This window comes from Echiichthys vipera (genome assembly GCF_963691815.1).
Source record: "Echiichthys vipera genome assembly, chromosome: 18".
NCBI lineage: Eukaryota > Metazoa > Chordata > Actinopteri > Perciformes > Trachinidae > Echiichthys > Echiichthys vipera.
Window position 1 is genome coordinate 5,384,724 of NC_139843.1, and position 25,041 is coordinate 5,409,764.

The 25,041-nt window shown below is 41.5% G+C and overlaps 4 protein-coding genes across 4 annotated transcripts in view; 1 reads left to right on the top strand and 3 right to left on the bottom strand.

Annotated features, from left to right (window-relative positions):
- Positions 1–1,659: 1,659 nt before the first annotated feature.
- LOC310960439 (interferon a3-like) lies at positions 1,660–3,453 on the bottom strand (the record flags this gene model as incomplete). The annotated part of the gene is made up of 5 exons (XM_083932144.1): positions 1,660–1,752; positions 2,179–2,256; positions 2,383–2,532; positions 3,144–3,224; positions 3,322–3,453. The coding sequence occupies 5 exons, from the start codon at positions 3,451–3,453 to the stop codon at positions 1,660–1,662; spliced, it is 534 nt and encodes a 177-aa protein (XP_083788270.1).
- Positions 3,454–5,696: 2,243 nt separating this feature from the next.
- Positions 5,697–6,963, top strand: LOC310960440 (interferon a3-like; the record flags this gene model as incomplete). Its single annotated transcript, XM_083932145.1, has 5 exons — positions 5,697–5,828; positions 5,918–5,998; positions 6,133–6,282; positions 6,409–6,486; positions 6,871–6,963. 5 exons carry the CDS (start codon positions 5,697–5,699, stop codon positions 6,961–6,963), a joined length of 534 nt encoding a protein of 177 aa, XP_083788271.1.
- A 583-nt stretch (positions 6,964–7,546) lies between these two features.
- Positions 7,547–12,698, bottom strand: cd79b (CD79b molecule, immunoglobulin-associated beta). The gene is made up of 5 exons (XM_083933368.1): positions 12,604–12,698; positions 10,411–10,728; positions 10,216–10,334; positions 9,240–9,293; positions 7,547–8,529 (listed from the first exon to the last, which is right to left on the bottom strand). Exons 1-5 carry the CDS (start codon positions 12,653–12,655, stop codon positions 8,440–8,442), a joined length of 633 nt encoding a protein of 210 aa, XP_083789494.1. The 5' UTR covers positions 12,656–12,698; the 3' UTR covers positions 7,547–8,439.
- Positions 12,699–16,146: 3,448 nt separating this feature from the next.
- scn4aa (sodium channel, voltage-gated, type IV, alpha, a) overlaps positions 16,147–25,041 on the bottom strand; it is a 29,683-nt gene continuing 20,788 nt past the window's right edge. The window contains exons 17-27 of the mRNA XM_083933010.1: positions 24,942–24,983; positions 24,286–24,418; positions 24,039–24,193; positions 23,779–23,952; positions 23,520–23,642; positions 22,951–23,232; positions 22,815–22,868; positions 22,012–22,153; positions 21,802–21,899; positions 19,960–20,230; positions 16,147–19,865 (exon numbers count right to left, since the gene is read on the bottom strand). Coding sequence (XP_083789136.1) covers positions 18,565–19,865; positions 19,960–20,230; positions 21,802–21,899; positions 22,012–22,153; positions 22,815–22,868; positions 22,951–23,232; positions 23,520–23,642; positions 23,779–23,952; positions 24,039–24,193; positions 24,286–24,418; positions 24,942–24,983 — 2,775 coding nt within the window. The 3' untranslated portion in view covers positions 16,147–18,564. The remainder of the gene's footprint in view (positions 19,866–19,959; positions 20,231–21,801; positions 21,900–22,011; positions 22,154–22,814; positions 22,869–22,950; positions 23,233–23,519; positions 23,643–23,778; positions 23,953–24,038; positions 24,194–24,285; positions 24,419–24,941; positions 24,984–25,041) is intronic.

The window sequence follows — 25,041 nt, forward strand, 5'->3', positions numbered from 1 at the left end:
AGGCTCATACATTTTAAATGAATGATTATATTCTTGAATTGTGTCTAAACCATCACATTTTTAACACATTTCATGGAAAAATAAGTTTGGACATGTCATGGAAATCAATAAATAACTATATAATTTCTTGACTTGAATTTCCGAAATACAAAACTAACAAACATAAATGAATAAATACCAACAATAAAGCTAAATATATGTATTCAGGGACACAAATTTAATTAAAAAAACATGTACTTTTGCCTCTATATTCCTTTAAAAACGGCTCCCAAACGTGTCTCTTCTGTGTGATAATTAAAAGAGCTGTGTTTGTGTTTTTAATGCGTTTCCCAAAATAAATGTTCGACGTTTATTAATGATTTCATTCTTGAATTGTGTTTAAACCATCACATTTTAAACACATTGCATGGAAAAATAAGTTTCGACGTAAAATCAAAATAAATCAATAAATATAATTTCCTGACTCAAATTTCCAAAATACAAAACTAACAAACATAAATAAATAAATACCACAATTAAACTAAAATAAGACGTCATCAGCAACGCAAATTTAAACCAAATAAAACCCAATTTTTGCCCCTTTGTTCCTATAAAACTGTCTCTATCCGCCACATCTGTGTGATAGGTGACTCGGCTGGGAACCGTAGGGTCGTCGGTTCGAGTCCCTGTGTGGACCATGAATGGAGCGTGGACTGGTGGCTGGAGAGGTGCCAGTTCATCTCCTGGGCACTGCCGAGGTGCTGTAGAGCAAGGCACCGAACCCCCAACTGCTCGGGGCGCCAGTCGCTCTGACATCTCTCCATTAACTGCATGTATATAGGTCCTGTGTGTGTGTGTGTGTGTGTGTGTGTGTGTGTGTGTGTGTGTGTGTGTGTGTGTGTGTGTGTGTGTGTGTGTGTGTGTGTGTGTGTGTGTGTGTGTGTCCTGTCTTATAACAGAGTGAAAAAATTGAATTTCCCGTTGCAGGACTAATAAAGTAATAATTCTTCTTCTTCTTCTTCTTCTTCATTAACAACAACGCGTTTATGTTTTTATGCGTTTTCCCAAAATAAAAGTTTCACGTGGTGTCACAGTGTTAAGCAGCCTACAGGCGCGGCATTTCAGCTTCACAGCAAAATGATCTTCTTTCGTTATTGTGGCATAAATATATTATATTCATAATAGAAACATGTTCCTGCGTGTTGTTTGATTTGAACTCATTAAAAATAAATATCTGCGTCCTATTTGTTTTTTTTAAACAGGAATAAAAACAATAATCATATTTATATTTGCTGGAATAAATATTATATTTATTGTCTTTTAAAAAACATTACATTGTGCTCAAAGCATCAGCGTGATCAACACACAAATACATGATGAATAAATACACAAACAACTCAATAATAAATACACATGTTAATAAATACATAGATAAATAAATACATAAATAGATAAATAGACTGCATGAGCAGAATGAAAACAATAAACATGTTTCCATTTGCAGGAGAAAGCATTTTTATTATTGACGTTAACAGGTAAAAATGAATAAATAAATAAATAAACAAGTTGATCAACAACATGTTAGTTTATAAATATAAATCAAATAAATACAGGAGAAAACAAACAACTCAGCCGGCTGCATAAATAAGTAATAAATAAATAAATAGATCAATAAAGAGTTTAGCTGATGAGACTTGAAAGCAGATGCTCGGCTCTCATCAGATGGGTTTTCATCTCCTCCCTGATCAGCTCCCAGGCTTCAGCACTGTGACCCTGCACCCAGGACAACATCAGCGTTAAGGAAACATCATTCACACTGAAAACACAGATTTACTGACTGACAGATATCAGCCTGGGAATGTTCTTATTCGTCCAGGTCATCGCTATCCTCAAAGCAATTTCAGTCAAAAGCAACTGGACTGGTTGATGGACAGTCCCAGCCTGCTCCTGGTCCAGTCCCAGCCTGGTCCTGGTCCTGGTCCTGGTCCAGTCCCAGCCTGGTCCTGGTCCTGGTCCTGGTCCAGTCCCAGCCTGGTCCTGGTCCTGGTTCTGGTCCAGTCCCAGCCTGGTCAGATGCGTACATGAACTGATGAAGCCTCTTGGATGAGAGGTGAAACGTCTTCCTAGACAAACAACCAAGTCCAGTTGCTTTTGACTGAAATTGCTTTGAGGTTAACTGACAGATATAGAAACACGTACCATTGGCTCCAGGACGTGGTGTGAGAGCCTCTTGAAATACATGTGCAGCTTCTTGTTCTTCTTCTTTTGGCCCCCGATCTGAAAGAATCACAGGGAAACAAACGTCTTTAAAAATACACGTTTACACACATTTCACCTGCAGACCTGTGAAGCTGAGCCATCCCTCAGGAGCAGAAACCTCATGACGTGTCTACATGTACTCACACAGCCGTGAAGGCCGTCAGCCTGCTGGGACACGACACTGAGGAAGTTCTCCTCTGTGTTCTCCTCCCATGATGCAGAGCTGTGATCCTCCTCAAACAGGGACACCATCTCCTCCAGAGTCTGGACTGTGAAACGGAGTTTGTCCTCAGCCTGAACAACAATAGGAACAGTTATCACACTTTAGAAACAGCTGTTCTGGAGGAAAAAACAGATTTACAGGTGTTTTTTGTTTAGTTTAGATTTCAAATATGTGAAAAAACAAAATGATCACACATTAATGGGCAGTCACAAAGAAAAGGGAACAACAGAGAGAAAAATAGACGTACAATAACAAAGTAAACTGGAAAATATAAATATAAATTCTGTTTTCACATCCGAAAAGGAGTGGGAAGAAGTATAAACTTATTTTATTCCACCCCTTTTTTTTAATAAATATTAATGAAATAACACGTACTGAAATATTTTTCCTTCTATCTATAAAGTAATAATTACAATGATAATAACTTCCATTTGTCATTCTTCAATTATCCTTGTTCTATATCCAACAAAGCATATTTCTATTACAAAGACATTTATCTTAATTAAATATTATAGTCTGGACTGTGAAACTGAGTTTGTCCACAGCCTGAACAACAATAGGAACACAGTTATCACACTTTAGAAACAGCTGTTCTGCAGAAAAAAAATGATTTAACAGGTGTTTTTCTTTCATAAAGTAGAGAAAATGAAAGGTATTCATCCCAACATTGAGGCTGACTCACTGATGCTTTGGACGCCTGGTGGTACAGGTGATGAGGGAAGTCCACTTCAGGGGCCTCAGTGGTGTTAGTGGAGTTATTCGCCTGCATCACACACACACACACACACACATACATGATGAAGGGAACACACAGGAAAGTCAAACTCACTCACTGACTGTTCCAACAGAAGTTCACTCACCATGGTGTCGATGAGCTGCAGAGAGTCTTTGCTGTGCTGTCTGAACTTATGATCCATCCACCTGCAGCTCAGCGAGGAGCCTGAAGTGAACACACCGAGAGACAGGAGCACGAACAAGATGCTGCTGAGCATTTTAAAAACAGGTCCAAGTGTCTTTGTGTGGAGCAAAGAGAGGTTTCTGTGTGTGGAGCAGGTGATGTGATGGAGCAGAGCTGCAGGCACACATTTATACTGCAGAGAGCGCACCTTTCATTTCGCTTTCCACACCTAAACACGGAGCTGCGCTGAGCTGCGGACTCAGGTCAACCTCAACATGTTTAATTTCACACACGTTTCGGATTTGAATCGGTGCCCTAATGAAAGATTTATGCCACAATATTATAATTCAATGCTTTTGCGTATAAAGCTGAAATACCGCGCCCGCCGCACTCTGATGCTGTGAGGCCACGGGGAGAAACGTTCACTTTTAGGTGATTTTTAAAGCAATAAAATGTGTTTTACTGAATCTAAAGATGATTTAACTTCTTAATTTGTTCGATTTGTACACGTTTTATTTGTTTATATCCGTTTCTTGTTTTCTATATTGGAGATTAGAGGCCATACATTATATAATGTATGTCGTTTTAAAACCATTATTCTCTGTCATGAGTATTTTATTGTTTAATAAAATCATATAATCACATAAGAAAATAGAAAATAGACAGGTTATGATTGTGTTTGCACAGGACAGAGCCATTAAAAGAAAGCCTAAAAATCTCCTTTTTAAATGATGATAATAATACATTCTTGTGTGATTGTATAATGTCCTAAATGTTTTTGTTTTAATGTTTATGTTTAATTATTTTTATCCTACATGCTATTTTATGTTATACAATGTGACTATGTTTTAATTATTGAAGCACACTGAGTTCACGCTTGTCGTATGAAATGTGCTGTATAAATAAATTTGACTTGACTAAAGATGCACAGCTACAAGTAAAAATCCTGCAAAACGTTACTTTACACACTATCATCATCATCACCATCATCATCCTCATCCTCCTCCTCATCATCATCCTCATCATCATCCTCAACATCAGTAAACAAAGAGAAAAGTGCAGTTATTAAAACCTCTTTCAGGACATTTAGCCCTATAATCAGAGTGTTGGAGCATTTTTAATAATGCTGAATTTATTTATTGAGCTGATTGATCGAAGTGGGGTTAATTTAAACTAGAAAAAAAACATGATCAGCTATTTAATCCTCATTTATCATCAGTTTGATCTCCTTCGATACTGATTCAAGATTCAAGATTCAAGAAGCTTTATTTATCCCGAGGGAAATGATTGTGCAACAGTTTCAATACAAAGATGGGAAAGGATCAGAGTGACAATAAGCATAAAAACATAAAGCAAATCAAATTAAAGCTAAACATAGAATAAATCAAACAATAAAATCAAACATTCACATGTTTTGTTATTTTGGGCTTTTGGTGGAACAGCAAATCCACGTGTGCTGCAAAATAAAAATAGAAATAAACGTTAACACTCTGCAGCCTCTCGGTGAATCATAGGATTCATAATAACAACACACTGTGATTTTCATATTGATTCCCATCACTTTGGACCTGGTTCTCACGTCTGAAGCCGCCGCGTTCAGAGGAAAATAACGTGAAATGTCGGTCACCGATCGATTGTGAACGAGCGTCACAGCGCGAGCCGCAGTCCCGACGCTCCTTTCATTTTCTCTTTATGGGACTTCCCGTGTCACGGCATCCGGTGGACACGAGCCCAGCACCTATGTTAATGATTCATGACAATTAGGATCCACACGGGGTGATGCAATGCAAACAATGAAGGTGAAAACTGCAAAGATCAATAATGAAATAACGTCAATAAATGTTAAAATAACGGAAAAGCATTATTATAGGATTATTCTCAAAATCAATATTTATATTAAATTAATTTCATTCATCTAAAAAGTTCAGTTTGGCCTTTAAAATCTATAATATCCCAATAATAATCCCATCATTTCCAATATCGGACCGTAAACTACAATATTAATGAGCCGCGTCTGTCTTGTTATTGAGGAACTCTATCATGTGCTTTTTCTACGTTTTGCATTTTTGTTTATGCTTTTATTGCGGGAAATTTCTTTCATAAGGACTCTGTTTAAATCCTGAACGTGTGACATTTTAACTTTGATGTTTTAACGTTGACCGACTGCGTGAAAGCCGCAGCTCAGCGCAGCTCCGTGTTTAGGTGTGGAAAGCGAAATGAAAGGTGCGCTCTCTGCAGTATAAATGTGTGCCTGCAGCTCTGCTCCATCACATCACCTGCTCCACACACAGAAACCTCTCTTTGCTCTACACAAAGACACTTGGACCTGTTTTCAAAATGCTCAGCAGCATCTTGTTCGTGCTCCTGTCTCTCGGTGTGTTCACTTCAGGCTCCTCGCTGAGCTGCAGGTGGATGGATCATAAGTTCAGACAGCACAGTAAAGACTCTCTGCAGCTCATCGACACCATGGTGAGTGGACTTCTGTTGGAACAGTCAGTGAGTGAGTTTGACTTTCCTGTGTGTTCCCTTCATCATGTGTGTGTTTGTGTGTGATGCAGGCGAGTAACTCCACTAACACCACTGAGGCCCCTGAAGTGGACTTCCCTCATCACCTGTACCACCAGGCGTCCAAAGCATCAGTGAGTCAGCCTCAATGTTGGGATGAATATCTTTCATTTCTCTCCTTTATGAAAGAAAAACACCTGTTAAATTTGTGTTTTTCCTCCAGAACAGCTGTTTCTAAAGTGTGATAACTGTTCCTATTGTTGTTCAGGCTGAGGACAAACTCCGTTTCACAGTCCAGACTCTGGAGGAGATGGTGTCCCTGTTTGAGGAGGATCACAGCTCTGCATCATGGGAGGAGAACACAGAGGAGAACTTCCTCAGTGTCGTGTCCCAGCAGGCTGACGGCCTTCACGGCTGTGTGAGTACATGTAGACACGTCATGAGGTTTCTGCTCCTGAGGGACGGCTCAGCTTCACAGGTCTGCAGGTGAAATATGTGTAAACGTGTATTTTTAAAGACGTTTGTTTCCCTGTGATTCTTTCAGATCGGGGGCCACAAGAAGAAGAACAAGAAGCTGCACATGTATTTCAAGAGGCTCTCACACCACGTCCTGGAGCCAATGGTAAGTGTTTCTATCCATCAGTCAGTTAACCTCAAAGCAAGTTCAGTCAAAAGCAACTGGACTTGGTTATTTGTCTGGGAAGACGTTTCACCTCTCATCCAAGAGGCTTCATCAGTTCATGTACGCATCTGACCAGGCTGGGACTGGACCAGGACCAGGACCAGGACCAGGACCAGGACCAGGCTGGGACTGGACCAGGACCAGGACCAGGACCAGGCTGGGACTGTCCATCAACCAGTCCAGTTGCTTTTGACTGAAATTGCTTTGAGGATAGCGATGACCTGGGCGAATAAGAACATTCCCAGGCTGATATCCATCAGTCAGTAAATCTGTGTTTTCAGTGTGAATGATGTTTCCTTAACGCTGATGTTGTCCTGGGTGCAGGGTCACAGTGCTGAAGCCTGGGAGCTGATCAGGGAGGAGATGAAAACCCATCTGATGAGAGCCGAGCATCTGCTTTCAAGTCTCATCAGCTAAACTCTTTATTTATCTATTTATTTATTTATTACTTATTTATGCAGCCTGCTGAGTTGTTTGTTTTCTCATGTATTTATTTGATTTATATTTATAAACTAACATGTTGTTGATCAACTTGTTTATTTATTTATTTATTCATTTTTACCTTTAAACGTCAATAATAAAAATACTTTCTCCTGCAAATGGAAACATGATTATTGTTTTAATTCCTGTCACATTAACAAAAGTAAAATATATATATTTGAATATAATCAAATGTGAATAAGTGGTGTGGCCATGCTCTGATGCACACACACACACGGACACACACATTTCTGTGTGAACATTCAGATCAAAAAGATATATATAATATTAAAAAACAAAAAAGCCTCTGAAGCACCAAACATGTCAGCTGTCAAATCTGAATTGTAGAAACGTTTCTTCACACTTCAGATCACATCCGATTAATTCACCCCAGTGTCACGAAATAGCATCAAATCAACAGCACACATAGCAAGCGTTTAGGTACAAGTATGATTTTGCATATTTAAAACTAGAAGAAAATGAAAAATCACTCGACTTTTAACGACCGACTTGTTCTCACTCACAACTCCTCAAATCCAGCAGCTTGGTCAGTGGGGCTCAGCTTCTGATGCAGACGCACAGGACGCCCTTTACCGTCTGTGCGTCTGCTTCATTATGCTCACTTACGCTTCCTTGCCTCCTCTCTCCTTGATGGTGGAGGATCTTTCAATCCCTTACATGCAGCTGGAGGAGACGAGGAGCGTGAAGAGAGGAGGCTTCTGGAGGAGCTTTAAAGTGAAATTCCGGCGTAAAATCATCCCGGGGTCTTTTTCGGCAAATACACTCATCAAATAAACCATCGAGACGATTTTAAACAACTACTAAGGGAGAAATCCGGGACAGTCGCTAACAGCCGGACATGGCTAACACTGATTAGCTCGGGGCAGTACGGTGAAAGCATTAAAACGTCTGGACTTAACTATGAGAGGAGCTGGTACAGGGGCCAGTAGGTAAGTCTTTAAAACACTCTTTTAATAAACTCTGGGTTCACTAACTACGTTGTTGCTGCTTTGTTTTGTGTGTATGCAACACTGCCTCTGCACGTCCCTGCTGTGAGACAATGTAGTTTATAGAGCGCCAAGCTTCGGCATAGGGAAGAGGTCGGGGTGGATGAACTGGTCAGACAACCGAGAAACACTTTAACTAACCTCACAAGCAAAAGTTCCGCAACAAACGGTTTAATTTTGACCTAAACCACAATCTTTTCCTAAACCTCAACAAGTAGTTGTGCGGCCTAAACTCAACCCTGCCCCGCAGGTTGAAAAACGACGCCAAAGGTGCACCCTGAGCATTGAAACGGCGACGCCGAGGGCTCCTGACCAAGCGTCCGTTTGTGACGAGTTGGGAGTGAGAATATGTTTTATATATACACTTTTATATAATTAAGAACTTGTAAGTTATCGCGAGGCCGTCTCACTCCCACGGGGCCTCCGCTCCTTCAGGCTGGGCGTACACAGACAGATCCTCATACAGATCGCCTCCGCACGTCTCGATCGCCAAACCCTGAGAGACAGAAACAAGTCAGTCGACACGTATATGTGTGTGCGTCCTGTTGCTGGAATTTTGGATATTTGTAATTCATAATCGTAGTTTTGTCAGGTCAGACGCAGTTCAGTGTCTCCTCTGTGTAACCTTATCATGTGACTAGTGCAGAGCTTGTTTGTGCTTAATGGATAACGTAAATAACTGTCTCATGATGGTATAATGGCATATCTGTGCTTCTGTACATCCTGTTTCTTGCAGATAACTCATGATATACAGTACATAATGCAAATAAAGGTTTAGCAGCTACCACTTCAACACATTTTAAAATAACAACTGAGACCTGCATTATCAGATCAAGATAGACTGGTGGTTATGAGCTTCTTGCACATGTAATCATGATAAAAGACCCAGCTGTGATGTGTGTTCACTGATACACGTCTTCACCAATGCACAAAAATAACTACGTCTACAGCAGTAAAATGCAACATACACTTAATGCAACAGTAATGTTAATCCTGAGACATTATCATAACGTTATATAACAGTAAAACAATGACAAGGCACATATGCTGCTCAACGAGCACTTTGACTTTCAAACGTAAAGTAAATTTAGCTGATAATATAAAAGGCAACCTTTGCTTACTGTTACTACTATTATTAGTATTATTACTTCAGTAAAGGATCAATACTTGTTAATGTAACTGTAAAATGAAGGCATTTAAACAAACCTCATAGATGTGATCAGTTTCAGGCTCCTCATATATGCTGTCTCTCTTCTCCATCTGTTTAAAGAAAGAAAGAAAGAACAACTGAAAAAGAGAAAATGAACGTTGTAGCCCGTGCTATTGATGAACACACTGCAAAGGCACGTTCATACATGACCAGAATTAACAATTATAAATGCCAAAAAAAAGGACTCTGGTGTCTGGAGTAGCCTAACGTAAACAGGGTCATCCCTATGTCCCCCGGTCCTTTACTGTAAGCCTTCACAGAATTATTTCAGCATTTTGTTACAGTTAGAGGTTACGGTTAGGGTCAGGGGTGGGCAATTCCTGTCCCAGAGAGCCACTGTCCTGCATGTTTTAGGTTTCTCCCTGCTCTAACACACATTTTACATTTCTATGTTGCCGCCGTTTTCTCTCTGTGGTAATTATTTTGCGTGTCTGTCGTAATTTTGTGTCTGTGTGGGTGCTTTGTGTCTATTTTCAAACATCTGGCACCTCTTTATAGTCGTTTTGCACCCCTTTAGTCATTTTTTGTCTCATTTTTGGTCATTTCGTGTATATTTGTTGTCATTCAGCATCTCGTTGTGATCATTCTGTATTTTTTTTTTCAGGACCATTTTAGCGCCTGACTTCCTGTGCCGGGTGGGCCCCTGGGCCTGTGCCCGGTGGGCCCCTGGGCCTGTGCCCGGTGGGCCCCTGGGCCTGTGCCCGGTAGGCCCCTGGGCCTGTGCCCGGTGGGCCCCTGGGCCTGTGCCCGGTAGGCCCGTTCAGTGATCCATCCGTGGTAAACTAAAAAATAAGTTTGTCACATTTAATTAATTAATTCTTCCTTGATTTTTGCTTTACTTGACGCTGAATATGAATATTGTTGTGTACACCCTCAGCTCTATTCCACCTCAATCCTATCCAACTAAACTCAACGGTGCAGCACGGTGAGGCGCAGATCTGCCTATAATGTTTTGGTCATCTTCTGCCTCACCAGTTGTCGTTTGCGGAGCAGAATAGCAGCGACGCACACAGCCAACACCAGGCCCTGGAGGATCATGAGACCGTCCTTCATCTTGGTTCTGTACTGAGCCTCGGCAACGTTAATGTTTCCTGTGAGAGGGAAGATGTGCGTTAGTGCTGGTGTTTTGAGACGTGAACAGTTTTCTATGTTGTCACAGCCACTCACTGGCAACGTAAAGTGCAGTCCCAGCTCCCCATGTAGTATTGTCGATCTTGCAGTAGTACACTCCGCTGTCCTGCAAGTTCACCTGATGGATGTAGAGCGAGGCGTATGGATCCGTATCCCTGCTGTGAAATTGAAACTTTTGTCCTGCCTTTATCTCACTTCTGTTTTGATCCATATCGTACTTTTCGGCCTTGTACCACTGCACCCTGGGCTTCTGGACTTTCTCTGGGAAAAGACAGTAAATCTCCACGTGGCGGCTGGCTTTCACACCGTAGAACCGGGGCTTCTGGGTGAGGAGCTCAGAGGGTTTTACGGCCACTGAGCAGAGAAGAGAAAGGTGGAGGGACATTGTGACACAGTTATAGTAGCAGTTCCTGTAAATCTCAAACACGTGTGCAGATCATTTGGCTGTAATGGCAGTTGATAAGTACACTGAATGCATTTAACGTTACGCTGGCTTCGACACATTTGATGCAAAGAAGAGCAGCTAATGCAGGATACTCAGTTGGTGTGGAGTTATACACGTCATCAACACTTGATGTTTGGAGGGTTACATGCTTGAATCCAAAAATCATACCGTTATTTTACGCCTATATTAAAAATAAGACTTACAGTTGCTTACAATGATAAGTATGTTAATTATAACCTAGTTAAGAGGGTTGCAACTGATAAATACTTTTTTAAAATGATGGATTAGTGTGTTGATTACTTTTGTGAGTTAGTAGATGTCACACCGCGGTGAGGTCTGTCCTGTCCTGTCGTTGGGTTTTCTGTCTTGTGAATTTCATGTTTTATTTTGAAGAGTAACTCTCCTCTCGTTTCAGGTCACTTGCCCTTCCTCTTGTGTCACCGGTGTGACGTCCTCCCCTGACCCGTGATTGTTTCCACCTGTGCCCCCCCCCTCATGTGTATGTAGTCTGTGTCTTCCCCTGTCTCGTTGCCATAATATTTCGTCCGTGATAGCGAGAAGTACCGGTATCGCTACCACAGCCTTGTTCTTGTCTTGAAGATTAAGTATTGTCACGCTCATGTTCTCGTGTTTTCCTTTTTTCCGTGTGCCCTCTTTGTCAGCCCTCCTTTCCTCCTGTTTGAAGCGACTTTGTTTTATGTTTTATTAGCTCAGTGCTTCCCGTTTTGGATTTAAGAATAAACGCCAGCTTAACCTGTGTACCTCATTCCTGCCCGGGTCTGACAGTAGATTCCTAATTTAGTTGATAAAATAATAATCTAAATAATGAAAAAAAGACAATGACTCCACATGGACATTTAAAATATACTCTTGTCTTTGAGAACCTGCAACCAGTGAACGTTTGGCACTTTTGCTTGATAAGAGTATCGATGAATTTATACTTTTCTGACTAATTAATTAATCGACTAATTGTGTCAGCTCTGAACGCCGCGCTGTTAATGTAGAGTGAGACGACCTTGAGTTATGACGGACCAGCGATTAATAATAAACCGGTATGTAAAAAGAATCCAAAACCATTTTGATTATGAATTAAATGTACAGAAAATCTGCTTATTCAAAGAAAGGATTTGCTGCTTTCTGTGTTTTTATATGATTGGTAATTGAATATTTGGCACGTTAGTTAAACAAATGAATCTATTTTATCTAAAAAAAATTAAAAAAATTGCCAGATTTCTTGTAATCCAAATAAATATTCGTTGCAGCCCTTTATTTATCAATCAATAGTTTCATGATAAGTAGTGATGTAGGCTGTAAAAAGGGTTGTTTTGTTAAATAACAAGAGGATAATTGAGTTAATGCATTGGTTAATCCAAAGTTGTGATGTATTTGTTGTTTGTCCATGTTGGGATTAGATAGGTTATGCTGTGGTTTGTTTACTATATACGCTTTTAAAAGGTGAACAATACAATATATTAAAATAACAAGTCTTTGTCTCAGAAGACAACTTCCTCTTTTGCCCCAGATGGCCAGGAAGTGATGGAACCGTGCAGTCAAAAATAACATGCAAAACTATTGTATGCATCGTAGCTGTGGTTAAACAGTCAAAATATAACAATTAAATGACTGCGTAAGAGATTATGAAGTCTTAAATTATAATTATATTGCTGTAATAACTCTCATAATTCATACTTAGCACAGCGACTCTACAGTAACTGTCGTTTGCATCATTTTCCTCCATCTTTCAGTCTCTAATTAAATTGATTATGGCAAGAAATCACATTTACCTGAGATATTGATCAAAGCGAGGCCACAGCATCCAGCCAGCAACCAGTGCATGATGACATGAACAGTATTTTGAACGCTGATGTCCTCGCGAAGGTCTAACTCTCTCTGCAGGCATGAATCTGTTGTGACCAAGTGAGAAGAAGTGTCTGCACCAGTGGGTCCTCTGTCTATCACCACACAGGCAAATGAGGGGAAGAGCGCTGTAACAGCAAACCAAAATAACTCTGTACAACCCACACGTTTGAACCGATGTTTCTTTCACTCGTGTTTCATTTTTAGGGACGGATGAAACAAGATGGATTGGGGGGGTTTGAAAGATACAGCTGGAGAGCTTTTGAGACAATTTGCAGGATAACAACAAACATTCATGCACTTTTCCCGATCCCCATGCCAATACAGTCCTGGAGTTTCAGTACTGATTCCACAAACCTACTTTCTTTGGTGTCGTACTTTTCATTGAACAAGTTCACAAATGTTAAACAAGATATTCGCCTTTAAAAAGTGTCAGGAACTACACAATCAAAGAAATTAAAGGTAAATGGACTTAAAGTGTCATTTTTTGTCTCTACCATATGAAGTAAAATTTCTGAAAAGTGTAATTCCGGCGCAAAATCATCCCATGGTCTTTTTCGGCACTTACAAACATCAAATGAGCCTTCAAGACAGTTTTTTTTTGTGTATGAACTATTAACAGAGAAATCCAGTAGAGTCGCTAACAGCCGGACGTGGCTAACACTAATTAGCTCGGGGCAGCACGGTGAAGGCATTCAAAGGTCTTTTTTAACCACTAATACTGCTGAAAATAACAGCAAACCTCTGCAGCAGCGTGAGAAGAGTCCCTACACACAAAACAAAGCACCAATGGGCTCCTTCCTTTGGGATTGACTTTGGTAATCCACTGTAATGGACTTTACTATGAGAGGAGCTGGTACAGGGGCCAGTAAGTAAGTCTTTAAAACACTCTTTAAATAAACTCTGGGTTCACTAACTACGTTGTTGGTGCTTTGTTTTCTGTGTAGGGACTCTTCTCATGCTGCTGCAGAGGTTTGCTGTTATTTTCAGCAGCATTAGTGGTCAAAAAGAAGTTTGAATGCCTTCACCGTGCTGCCCCGAGCTAATCAGAGTTAGCCATGTCAGTATGTTAGAGACTCCTGGAGACTAGAGCCTGGATTTCTCTGTTAATAGTTGTTACACGAAAAAAAAAACTGTGTCTTGACGGCTTATTTGATGTAAGTGCCGAAAAAGACCATATGATGACTTCGCGCTGGAATTACACTTTAAAGTCTATCCTGAGGTGTTAGATAGAACAATGTGAAAAGGGGAAAAATGCACAGTTAGATTGTGTCCCTGACGAACATACCTTGAGTTGTCTGTTGAGGTGTTAGTAATTGCGCAAATAACTTAAACTATATTTTGTTTTTATTAATTGTGTTCATCATTCATACTCTGAGTTACGTGCGTGCATGCCGTTTGTTTTTTCTCTCAGCAGTTGAACAAACATGCTCAAACTACAAACCTGTGTGATTTACCACTTAAATTCGCGACGTGACCCATAACCATCAATCAACCGCCCCCTTGTGACGTCATATACCAATACACAAAGTATCAAGTTTAAGCTTTTTCAAAATATAAAGCAAAAACCACCCAAATGGCTCCAACATTAATGGTCCCGAGAATGACTTTGAGGATCCTCTAACTTTTCCTCCAGCGCCACCTCGAGGTTGACGTGTCCCAACAACTACTTGATGACATCCGTGTCTCCATCATGATGAGTTGTAACAAACCATAACTTTCCATGTCCCCTGACTTTTCATCTAGAGCTAGGTTAAAATGGTCATTTATCCAACACTTTAGTTTCGCAGGTATTCCCATGGGCCTCAGCCACACTTTTGAACACGGTAAACACTTTACCTGCAAACCATCAGCATGTTAACATCGTCAATGTGTGTCTATACTGTACGTAAAGTATAACAGAACTGCTGAACAGCTGAAGACTGTGGTGCAACATCCACATGCAGTCAAGAGTGAAGTTTTCAGGTCAGCCAAGCCGATCGCATTTCCCGCTCAGTTTTTATCGGCTGTTTGGAGCTCGGCCAGTTTTCACAGTGCGTGATCAGGAGATACACTGCTGAGATACAACTCTGCAACCCTGACAGGAAATGCTGTACCTCCCTCGAAAAAGTATTTTAATACGAGGTGACTCAGAAAATCAGTCGAGCTTAGGACCTGTCATTTTTCATAAGCAATGGTGGCCGTCCAAAGATGACGTTGTGCTGGCTGGACATGAAGGTATCCTGATATTAATAGCAACAGGGAATAAAGCAGCACTACTCTGCCAGGCAGCCAAACCTGAAAGCACCAAAACACCACTCTTAAGTACGTTCAGTCACCACTGGACAAGGTGGAGCGTGCAACCACAAGAAAGTATGCAAATAAAGAAGAAACTCCATATTTCTTTTAAGTAGCTGTGCTTATTTCTGTCGCTCGCACACAAAAAACAGCGACTGGGCCACAAGATGAAATGAGCAATTCTGTTTAAGAGGAGAAATTCAAACACTAGAGATGAGAGAAATTAAAACTGTATGAAGCTCATGGCTGATATGGCTTAATTGCTGAATTGCTTAATTGATTTTGTTTATTTTGAGGCCGCTCCGTATGCATCGTCCTGCTGCGCTGATGCACTAAATGTGCGTCAATCTGTCGCTGCACAACATGATTTCACACAAACTCGATGCATTTCCTCCAGAGTCGAGACGTAAAATAACAGAATAGGGAGCCTCTCAGTCGGCAGTGTGGCCTATTCACAGCACAACCACCAGAGGGCCTCAGTGCAACAGCATAGTTTCACATAAGACAGTATTCATGGACGTATTCTGGGCCCCTGGGGACAGACATGTAAGAGGGGCCCGTTGGCTCATCGTACGTCCATGAATACTCTGTCTACGTAGGAACACAACACCCAAATTAAAAGAGTCTACCTTCAGTGCTTTTGTACTCATTTTGTGTCTTTTTGGGGTCAATGTGAAAATTGTTTTTCTATGTGGTCATTTTACATCCATTATTAAGTTGTTTTATACTTCTTTGTAACTGTTTAACCTCTATTTCTAGTTATTTTGCATCTTTTTATCGTGGTTTTACATCTTTTTTTAGACATTTTACAATTCTATGTCATCGTTTTGTTTCTCTCTGTGGTCGTTTTACACCTATTTTTAATCATTTTTCTTGTTTTTGTCATCATTTCTTTGTCTCTTCATGCTCATTTTGCATCCCTATAGTAATTTTTTGGTCTTTTTATGTCTTTTTTAAGTCATTTAGCATCTCTTCGTGGTCGTTTTATGTGTTTTTCCACGGCCCCTGTCCTTATGGACCCCTGGGCCTCTTCAGTAAATCCATCCATGGCAGTAACAACATAAACTCCCATCCTACTTTTTCCCTACAATAAGTCTTTTATTCTCACAATATAGTTACAATTTTTTTACAATAACAAAATGATATAAATATACAATACAGAAAGAAAATGTATATACAGGCAGCACTGACTGTGGGTGGGTGTACCAGTAAAGCTCTCCCTCCCTTAGAAATGTAAACAAAAGGAGGAGACGGTGTTGTGAATTTGACTGTACCATCAGAGGAGACTTGAGCGACGTGCAGCAGCGTGTCGGTCTCATAAAGGATGCTGCAGGTCACATTGCAGAATAACTGCCATGCTGCAGCAGCAGGATAAGACAAAGAGACCCCAGAGGAAACATTCGTGATTTCTTTTTTCCTTTTTTAATCCCCCAGGGTTGATGTTTAAACAGTGCTGAACACATAAACAAGAGACAATCGTCTATGATCTATTGTAAAAAACAAACTAGAAAACTGTAAAAGTGCTAATGTTGTTCGTGTGTATATATATGTTCAGAGTAAGACGTTTTAAATTCAATTAAGACTTAAACAACAGCAAGTGAAGCAGCCTTTTTTTACATGAGAACAGACTCGACTTGACTTCTGCACATCGAGATTTGTGAATATGAAAATTGGTGTGATTATGAACACATTACTTTAACTTCAGAGTCGTGTATTTAACTAAACCCTAAACTGTGTTTCAGATTATTTTCAAGTCAAATAACAACCTTGATGCAACCTGAGGCAAATCCTGATTTAAAACGTGCAGCAAGTATTTAAAAAATTGCAGTAATTCTTGTTATTAAGTAGACAAATAAAGCTGAAGTGGACGGGGAGCTTTGCAGTTATGTGGACGTAAACACCACATCTCAAGTTTACAGTTACAGCCTTTAAATGCTGAAATGGAAACCAAGTGACTGCTCGCTTTGAGTTTTGATATCTATCTGACGGGACGGGGAAAAAAAATAGACAAAACATATACAAGACATGCATATACTGTATCAGTGTTGAACTCATCTTAGAAAACAGGGAGGTCTCTCAGTCTTACACAGTCAACTGCTCGAACTTGACCTGGAAGGGATAAAAATAGTGCAATATAAACGGGGCCTTCAGATGTTAACTGCATTAGCTGGCCCATGTTATGGTTAACCAATAAAGAAAACAGAGATCTGGGTTTCACTGGTAGACGGGGGTAAATGTGATCGAGATAAGCCTTATTTTTCCAGCTATTCATTTGCGTGTAAAAGCCAACTCCACCGTAGTGTCTAGTTGTAGTAGAGCCTTCACATTGATGAGAATCCACAAAAAAAGTGACTCAAAGTAATCAGGAGAAGGATTTTGCCTTGTTCAATTTTTCAAAAATGAAAACAAATGTACCATTTTAGCCGTAAAATGATATTGAGTGTATACTATAATTATCAAATATTGCTCTGTAAAGTTGGATTAATAGTGCTGCATTCACGTCACCTCAGAGGAAGCGAAACGACCGCATATCACGTTGCTTTTAAACGTCCACAGTGTGTGTGTGCGTGTGCGTGTGTGTGTGAGTGTGTGTGTGTGTGTGTGTGTGTGTGTGTGACATCAACACAGCATGAAATCTGATCATTCAGGTTCTCCAAGTGTTGTTCAAGTTACTCTTTGGTTAAAAACTGGGGCGCACAGTTTGTTTTTCTGATAATAGCCATACCAAAAGCACAGTTATTGCTGGTTTCAACCACAGCATGCGTTAAAATGACTGTTCATAGAAAAATTACTGATATCTATTTACTGGTCCACTATGTTGTTTAACCGTTGCAACAACAGGGCTGATAGTAAAACCCTTTCCCCGCCCAATAAAGCACGCATATGCAGGTTTTTTTAAACGCATGAAAACCCAGTAAAAATAGGCGATAAACTCCTCTCCCTCTGCCAGTAGAGGAGCGTGTCTTTCTGTTCTCTTTCGTTCTAGTGTGTGTCACCTTTAATGTCACTGACACGCCGAAAAACAGGGTTAGTAAATAGTAGAAAGCGGCGTGTTAGAGCATCGCACCAAAAAAAGGGGCGGAAATTAGCGTGTCCACCTAGGTGACATGTTTGTGACACATCACTGCCGATCGGAGCTGGAGCCGATAAATACCCGTGACTACTGCAGAGTCATTTATCCCGGGACTGAACGCTTATTGTTACCTTTCCCACAAAAGACAAAAGACAGATGTTAGTGGGTGTTAGTGGGTTTTTTGTCCAGTGGGAAAGAGGCTAAAATCATAACTACTTGTGTCATTACGTTGGAAATGTCAAATTTAACTATTTAGCCGCACCAATATACAACTGGCAATTGGATATTTAGCACATTAATACCGTTTTTTTTTGTTTATACAGCCAAATTCATTCTCATTTAACATGGTGGTTACACTCGCTGATGTCAATATGGTTATTATAAGAGAAAACACTGTCCTCCAGTTTAACCTTCAGCCCAAAAAGACACTTGATTGTTGCATGAAAATGAACAAAAATGCAGTTTAACCATTCATTAGCGCTGTGTAGCCTCTTCATCCAATGTGAAAAACAACAGGAGGAAGACGATCAATTGTTTGTTATACGATCGTCTCTCTCAGATTTTCATGTAGGATGAGGAGGTGTGGGTTCGGGGCAGAATGTAATAAAACCTCATTAGTAATTTCTACAGGTACAACCATGACATTTGGCTCGGGGGGCTCTGGATCCCACTGGGCCTCTGTGTAATGTGGCGGCGTCTCGGGATCCGGAGGATGTTGGCTTGCTAGAGTTTCCATATCAGCCTGCTCCATCTCCTCTCGAAGCTCCACGTTGCTCCCGTAGAGCACTCCCATCCTTCGTGCGAGCATGCCCTCTTTCTCTGGCGGATCTTCGCCTTCGTCCTTTCCACCCTTCCTCTTACAGCGGTGCATAAAGGCGGCGTGGCGAACGCAGCGCTTCAGCAGGTGGTGGCGGTAAGCCCTCTGAAGGACTACAGCAGCCATCTGCTCTTCTTTGTGGCGCACTGTCGTGGTAATGGGTGCAAACGAGTCCGAGGTGGGGTTGCTCAGGATGAACTTGGCCTGAATGCTCTCCCGCATTGCCGCCATTTCCACCGTGTCTCCCAAGACCATCTGTGTGACGGCCATTAAGACGTCAAGGCAGTGGATCCTGTCCCCGATGACCAGGGGCAGATCCATTTCAATCAAGCGAAGCCGGTTGGGCTTGGCAACCCTCAGCGGCTGTTGCAAGGCGTCACAGAAATCTGAGAGCCGGCTATACTCAATGAACTGTGTTCCCTCTAAGTCAAACTTCTCCCAAGTCTCGTTGAACATCTCAAAGTCGTCCTCACAGAGTGCGTCACCGCTCTCCTCCTGCGCCACGTTGAAGTTCTCCAAGATGATGGCGATATACATGTTGACCACCACTAAGAAAGAGATGATGATGTAGCTGCAGAAGAACACCATGCTTATGAGCGGGTTGCCGCAGTTACCCTTTACATCCGTGCCGGGGTTCTCGAAGTCTGGATCACAGTCTGGGAACTCCTTGTTAAGCATCGGGAGTAAAAGTCCATCCCAGCCGGCTGACGTTGTGATCTCAAACAAGCAGATAATGCTGCCGCCGAACGTCTCAAAATTAAATATATCATCGATTCCAGACTGTTTTTGGACATAGGCAAAGTTTGACATGCCAAAAATGGAAAAGATGAACATAATAAGGAAGAGCAGGAGGCCAATGTTGAATAGGGCAGGAAGTGACATCATCAGAGCGAAGAGAAGCGTCCGAATGCCCTTCGCTCCTTTAATAAGACGCAGAATCCTGCCTATCCTGGCCAGTCTGATCACTCTGAACAGAGTCGGTGACACAAAGTACTTCTCAATAATGTCTGAGAGCATTGTACCTGAAACAAAAGGAGACAATATATGAACACCTATCGTCTTCTTTTCAAAACACAGAAGCAATTTTTCAGTTTCTAAGAAATATAATTAACCCACCGGCGATGGACAAGATGACCACGACAAAGTCAAAAACGTTCCACCCGTTGGTGAAGAAGTATTGTCGTAGGGCAAAGAGCTTCAGAACACACTCTCCGGTGAAGACGATAATGAAAGACACGTTTACTTTAAAGAGGAAATCGTCCTTCTCCGCGCTTTGGTTGTCAGTCTCCACCATCATGGTCACCATATTGAGGCAGATGAGCACCATGATGAAGATGTCAAAGAACTGCTGACTGATGAAGTCAAACACCATTCCCTGGATTAGGTTCTGCGGGTCAAAGGGGGGAGGCGAGGGACAGAAACACAATTCCAACAGGGTCATTTGGCCTGTTCACACCAGCAGTGTGCAGAAAGGGTCAACACATGGGTCACTGATCACACCGACATGCCACGCATGCCGAGCTCATGTGTCTTCGGGTTACCTCGTTTATAGTTTTCAACTAGTCTTTCCTAACTATTTATTTTTATGGCCTCATGTCTTAAGCTCTTATGCTTTTATTTTCTATTTCATGTTTTAGCCTCTATGCTTTTATGCTTTTATGTTTTAGTCCCTCGTGTTTTTAGCCTCCATATTTTAACCCTCTACTGTTTTAGGCAACAGTTTTTAATCTCCAGTGTTTCCTCAGGGGGCCTGCCAGATTGGGAGTTGTCTCTGGTCTGGCCGCTGGGGGTGCTTTTCCCGTGGACAGTTCCGGCCCGGGCAGCTAGAGGGCTCTGCACTTTGGTGCGGAGCCTCCTGTCTGCCTGGGTTGGGGTGGTCTCTGAGGTGGTGCTCCCTGCGACCTTGGACTGGGACCTCTCCCGGTGGGGTTGGCCCCCCAAAGGTAGCTTCCTCTAGACTCCTCTGTACCTCAGGTCTCGCTGCCCGGCCATGTCTCTGTAGTGACAGCTAGTGTTTGTATAGGTGTGAGTCTGTGTATCTGTGTGTCAGCGTGGCTGTGTGTGTTTATGTGAATGTGTGAATGAACGTATATACATTTGTGTATGTCCCTGTGCATGACTGTGAGGGAGGGTTGGGTTCTTTTAACTTTCTTCTCCTGATTTTATTTGATGTTTCTCTTTTTCTGTTCATCTCTGTGAGGCACTTTGCCATACTTTTCTGTATGAAAAGCGCCGTATAAATAAAGGTTGATTTGATTTGATTTGATTTGAACTGTGGTTATAGCTGCCCAGGCTGTTCTCATGGAGTTTTCGAACATATAACAACGAAAAGTAATGTGCTGCGGTAGGGGTGGTGGTCGACTTTAAGCCAGGGAAGCGGGGTTCAATTCTGGTCCATAGTAGTGTTTTTCATGCCTAACCGTCACCTTTTGTCGGCTAAAACCGTTGTTTAAGCGCGTTGTTGCTCTTCCAGTTTGGCAAATTTATTAACAGTTGACTTCCGGTCCGTTGCAGTTTTTTTTCTAATCCTTAAATCCTAAGTTTTTTCATGCTTTACCCTAACTGTCACCTTTTCTTGACTAAAATCGATTAGGTAATGTTTTTTTGTGTGTTGTTGCACTTACAGTTTGGTGCCTTTCGACTTCTGGTCCATTGGTCTGTCAGCGCTTGTTTTCGTACGAATTTCTGTTTCGTTACGTTTCGATTTGCTACGTTGATCCGCCAAGCAGGGTTAAGTTCTTGGTTCGGTTTGTTTGTTTCTCAGCAGGATTACGGGAAAACTCCTGGCCCCAGGGTGTAACATCGGACAGAGAATAATCCTTTAAATTTTAAAGTGGACCCGAAGAATACACTAATTATTTTTCACTTTGCGAGATAGGACATGGCCTTGGCGGAGGTCTGTGCTCTCTGAGTGCCTTTCTAGTAAACATTTGGATCAGCTGTTAACGAATGACATACCGTTGGGCGTGGAATCGGCTTCTGTGGCTTCTTGGAGCCGAGTTTCTTCATGGCCTCATAGTACTTTTTCTGTTCCTCAGTCATGAAGATGTCTTTATCTCCAAAGTGCAGACACAACATAATACAAACATCATTATAGGTATTTTAAATAGGTGACAACTTCTATGTACTTAAGTATAGTGACGTTTTTGTATTGATGTAGTTGTATACTTATCTTTTTCTTTTGCTGGTTGAAATTGTCAATAATGACACCGATAAAGAGGTTGAGCGTGAAGAAAGAGCCAAAGATGATGAAGATGACAAAGTATATGTACATGTAGAGGTTGATCTCATAGGAAGGTTGCTCCTCCACCTACAAAGAAACATTTAAAGCATCTTAAAGAATTTAAGGGAAAGCGGACAATACCCTGTTACTAAATTATTAAGTAAGAAAGATGGTTGTGAGACAGAGTGGGGGAGACACAAGATAAAAAGGTTACACTGGAATTTGACACTAGTCTGGAAGAGCACTTGTTGATCCAAAGACCGGACTCACCATCTGTCACATATATATTTCATATTCAATTATCTTAAAGCAAGGGTGTCAAAGTGATCCAGTAAAGGGCCGTGTGGCTGCAGGTTTTCATTCCAACCAATCAAAAACACACCTGGTCCAACAAATCACCTGTGTAAAGACAGTTCAGGTGGTTGAGTAAGTCGAGTCAGGTGTGTTCTTGCTTGGTTGGAATGAAAACCTGCAGCCACACGGCCCTTTACTGGATCAGTTTGACACCCCTGTCTTAAAGTACAGGGGAGTGTACTTAATTTAGTTTATTTTTATCCAAACACCCAATAAAAAAAGATACCCAGCCAAATAGTTAAGTTATTAAAACGTTACCTAATATTGTAATTCATCAAAAGTATATATGAACATAAAATAACAGACTAAATGAAGGGTCTTCTGCACACAGGCTTATTTGAATTTTGTATTCACATTATTTTGTGCTAAGTGCAGTGATCTAAATAATAAGTACCTCTCTTGAGTCAACGGCAGCATACATGATGTCCATCCAGCCTTTAAAAGTTGACTGAAAATACAGAGCACTGTTTCAACAACTTTTACAACAATCTTATTTCCAATTGTATAAGAATGGAAACAGCCCTGCTCACCACTTGAAGCAGTGACAGGTAGCCCTGTCCCACATTGTCGTAATTGACTTTGACGTTGACCCAGCGGGCCTCCTGCGTGGCCTCTTGGAGGACCATGCAGTCGCTCTTGTTGTTGACCTCCGTCATGGGGATAAGCTCCCCCGTGGTGGTGTTGATGCAGCGGTAGAACTTCCCAGCAAACAGGTTAACTCCCATGATGCTGAAGATGAGCCAGAAGATCAGACACACCAGCAGCACGTTGAAGATGGAGGGAATCGCTCCAACAAGAGCGTTCACCACCACCTGCACACAAGAGAGGACTTTGTTGCAATGCGGGGATTACTGTATATAGAAATGTATAGAAATATTCAGAGTTGTTTTGTAAGAGTGAGCAACAGGCTAGTCTAGCTCTTACCTCAGTCAGCTCTGGTGCAGCACCCATGGTGTAAGCATGCATTCAACACACATCGTAGAGGAAAGCTCGTCAAATTAGTGCGATAACGCATTAAACATCACAGCTTTTGCCTTATCTAAACCAATGTTAGCCATGCACCTTTCTAAAATACGTGCATGCGCGGCCAATGACGTACCCTCATCCCTTCAAATCTCGACAGCGCTCGAAGAGGCCTGAGTGCCCTGAGAGTCCTGAGGGATTTGATTGGTCCAAGTTCAGAGTATCCCATCCAGTTGGCAGCTAAACTAATCAGGGAAATCTGTGACAGAATCAAAACATTTCCTATTCAAGTGTTACCACGGACTCTATCTGGCACAAAACACGTCTTTTACACGCACGTCCTGTGGAAAAGTTAGGCGCACAGATGAGCTTTAGATGAAGATGCCAAAACTTACATCTACAATGAAAAAGTCTAGCCAACACCAGGCGTTGGTGAAGTAGGTCTTGAAGCCGTACGCGGTCCATTTAAGAAGCATCTCGATGATAAAAATGAAGGTGAAAACTTTGTCGGCATACTCCAGAACGATTTTGATGGTTCGGCGTCTTTCTATGTGTATGTCTTCAAACGCCTGCCGAAGCAAGAAATGAGGAACATGGATACACATACCTCTCGTTAACATAAAACAGTCAACGTTTCTAAGTTTGCTGCACTCACCAGAGCGCCGCTGCTGAGGAGGATCATGAAGATGATGAAGGTTTCAAACCAGTCGTGCTCCACGATGGTGAAGCAAGTCCGACGGAGGTTCCACCATTTCTTGCCTTTACCTTGGGTGATGTCCACAGTCAGACACGGCCAGCGCTTCACACACTCTGAGGAGAGGGGAAAAACAAAAGCGTGTGTGTGAGAAGATCATTTTACAGTTTGTGGTTAAACGGTCCGGTGTTAAAGCGGTTGTTCACACCGTCAGTGAAGCAGGCCTCTGGCTCCACTGGCTCCGGCTCCTCTTCTTCCACTTCTTCTGGTTCAGGCTCAGGTGGTTGGTAGTCCACTGTGCTACACACTGAGGAATCCCCATCATCCAATGCACCCATCAGCTAGTCATAAATTACAATTGAAGCTTGGTTACAAAGCCACCACGCAAAAATATACATTATTGATTTTTTTGTGTCGCTACCATGTAAAGTAATGACATTAAAGTGTAAATCCGGTGCAAAATCATCCCATGGTCTGTTTTGGCACTTACATATTTATTTATCATGTAACATCTATTGACAGAGAAATCCGAGACAGTCACTAACAGCCGGACGTGGCTAACAGTGATTAGCTCGGGGCAGTATGGTGAAGGCATTAAAACGGCTTTTTTAACCACTAATAAATAAAATGTGTAGAGACTCTTCTCATGCTACTGCAGTGGTTTGGTGGTATTTTAAGCAGTATTAGTTGTTAAAAAAGCGAGAGCTAATCACTATTAGCCATGTCCGTCTGTTAGCGCATGTCCAGGATTTCTCTGTTATTGGTTTATACACAAAAAAAATGTCTCGATGGCGAAAAAGACCATGGGATGATTTTGCACCGGATTTGAACTTTAATCAATTAATTAAATAAACAGTTACTTACTTTGACATTTCCCAGCAAATCGCTTGGATCATCCAAGTTTTCCTGAAAAAGCACAGAAATAGAGAATCAACTTTGACTTAAGTCGTACTTCTCTGGTCTG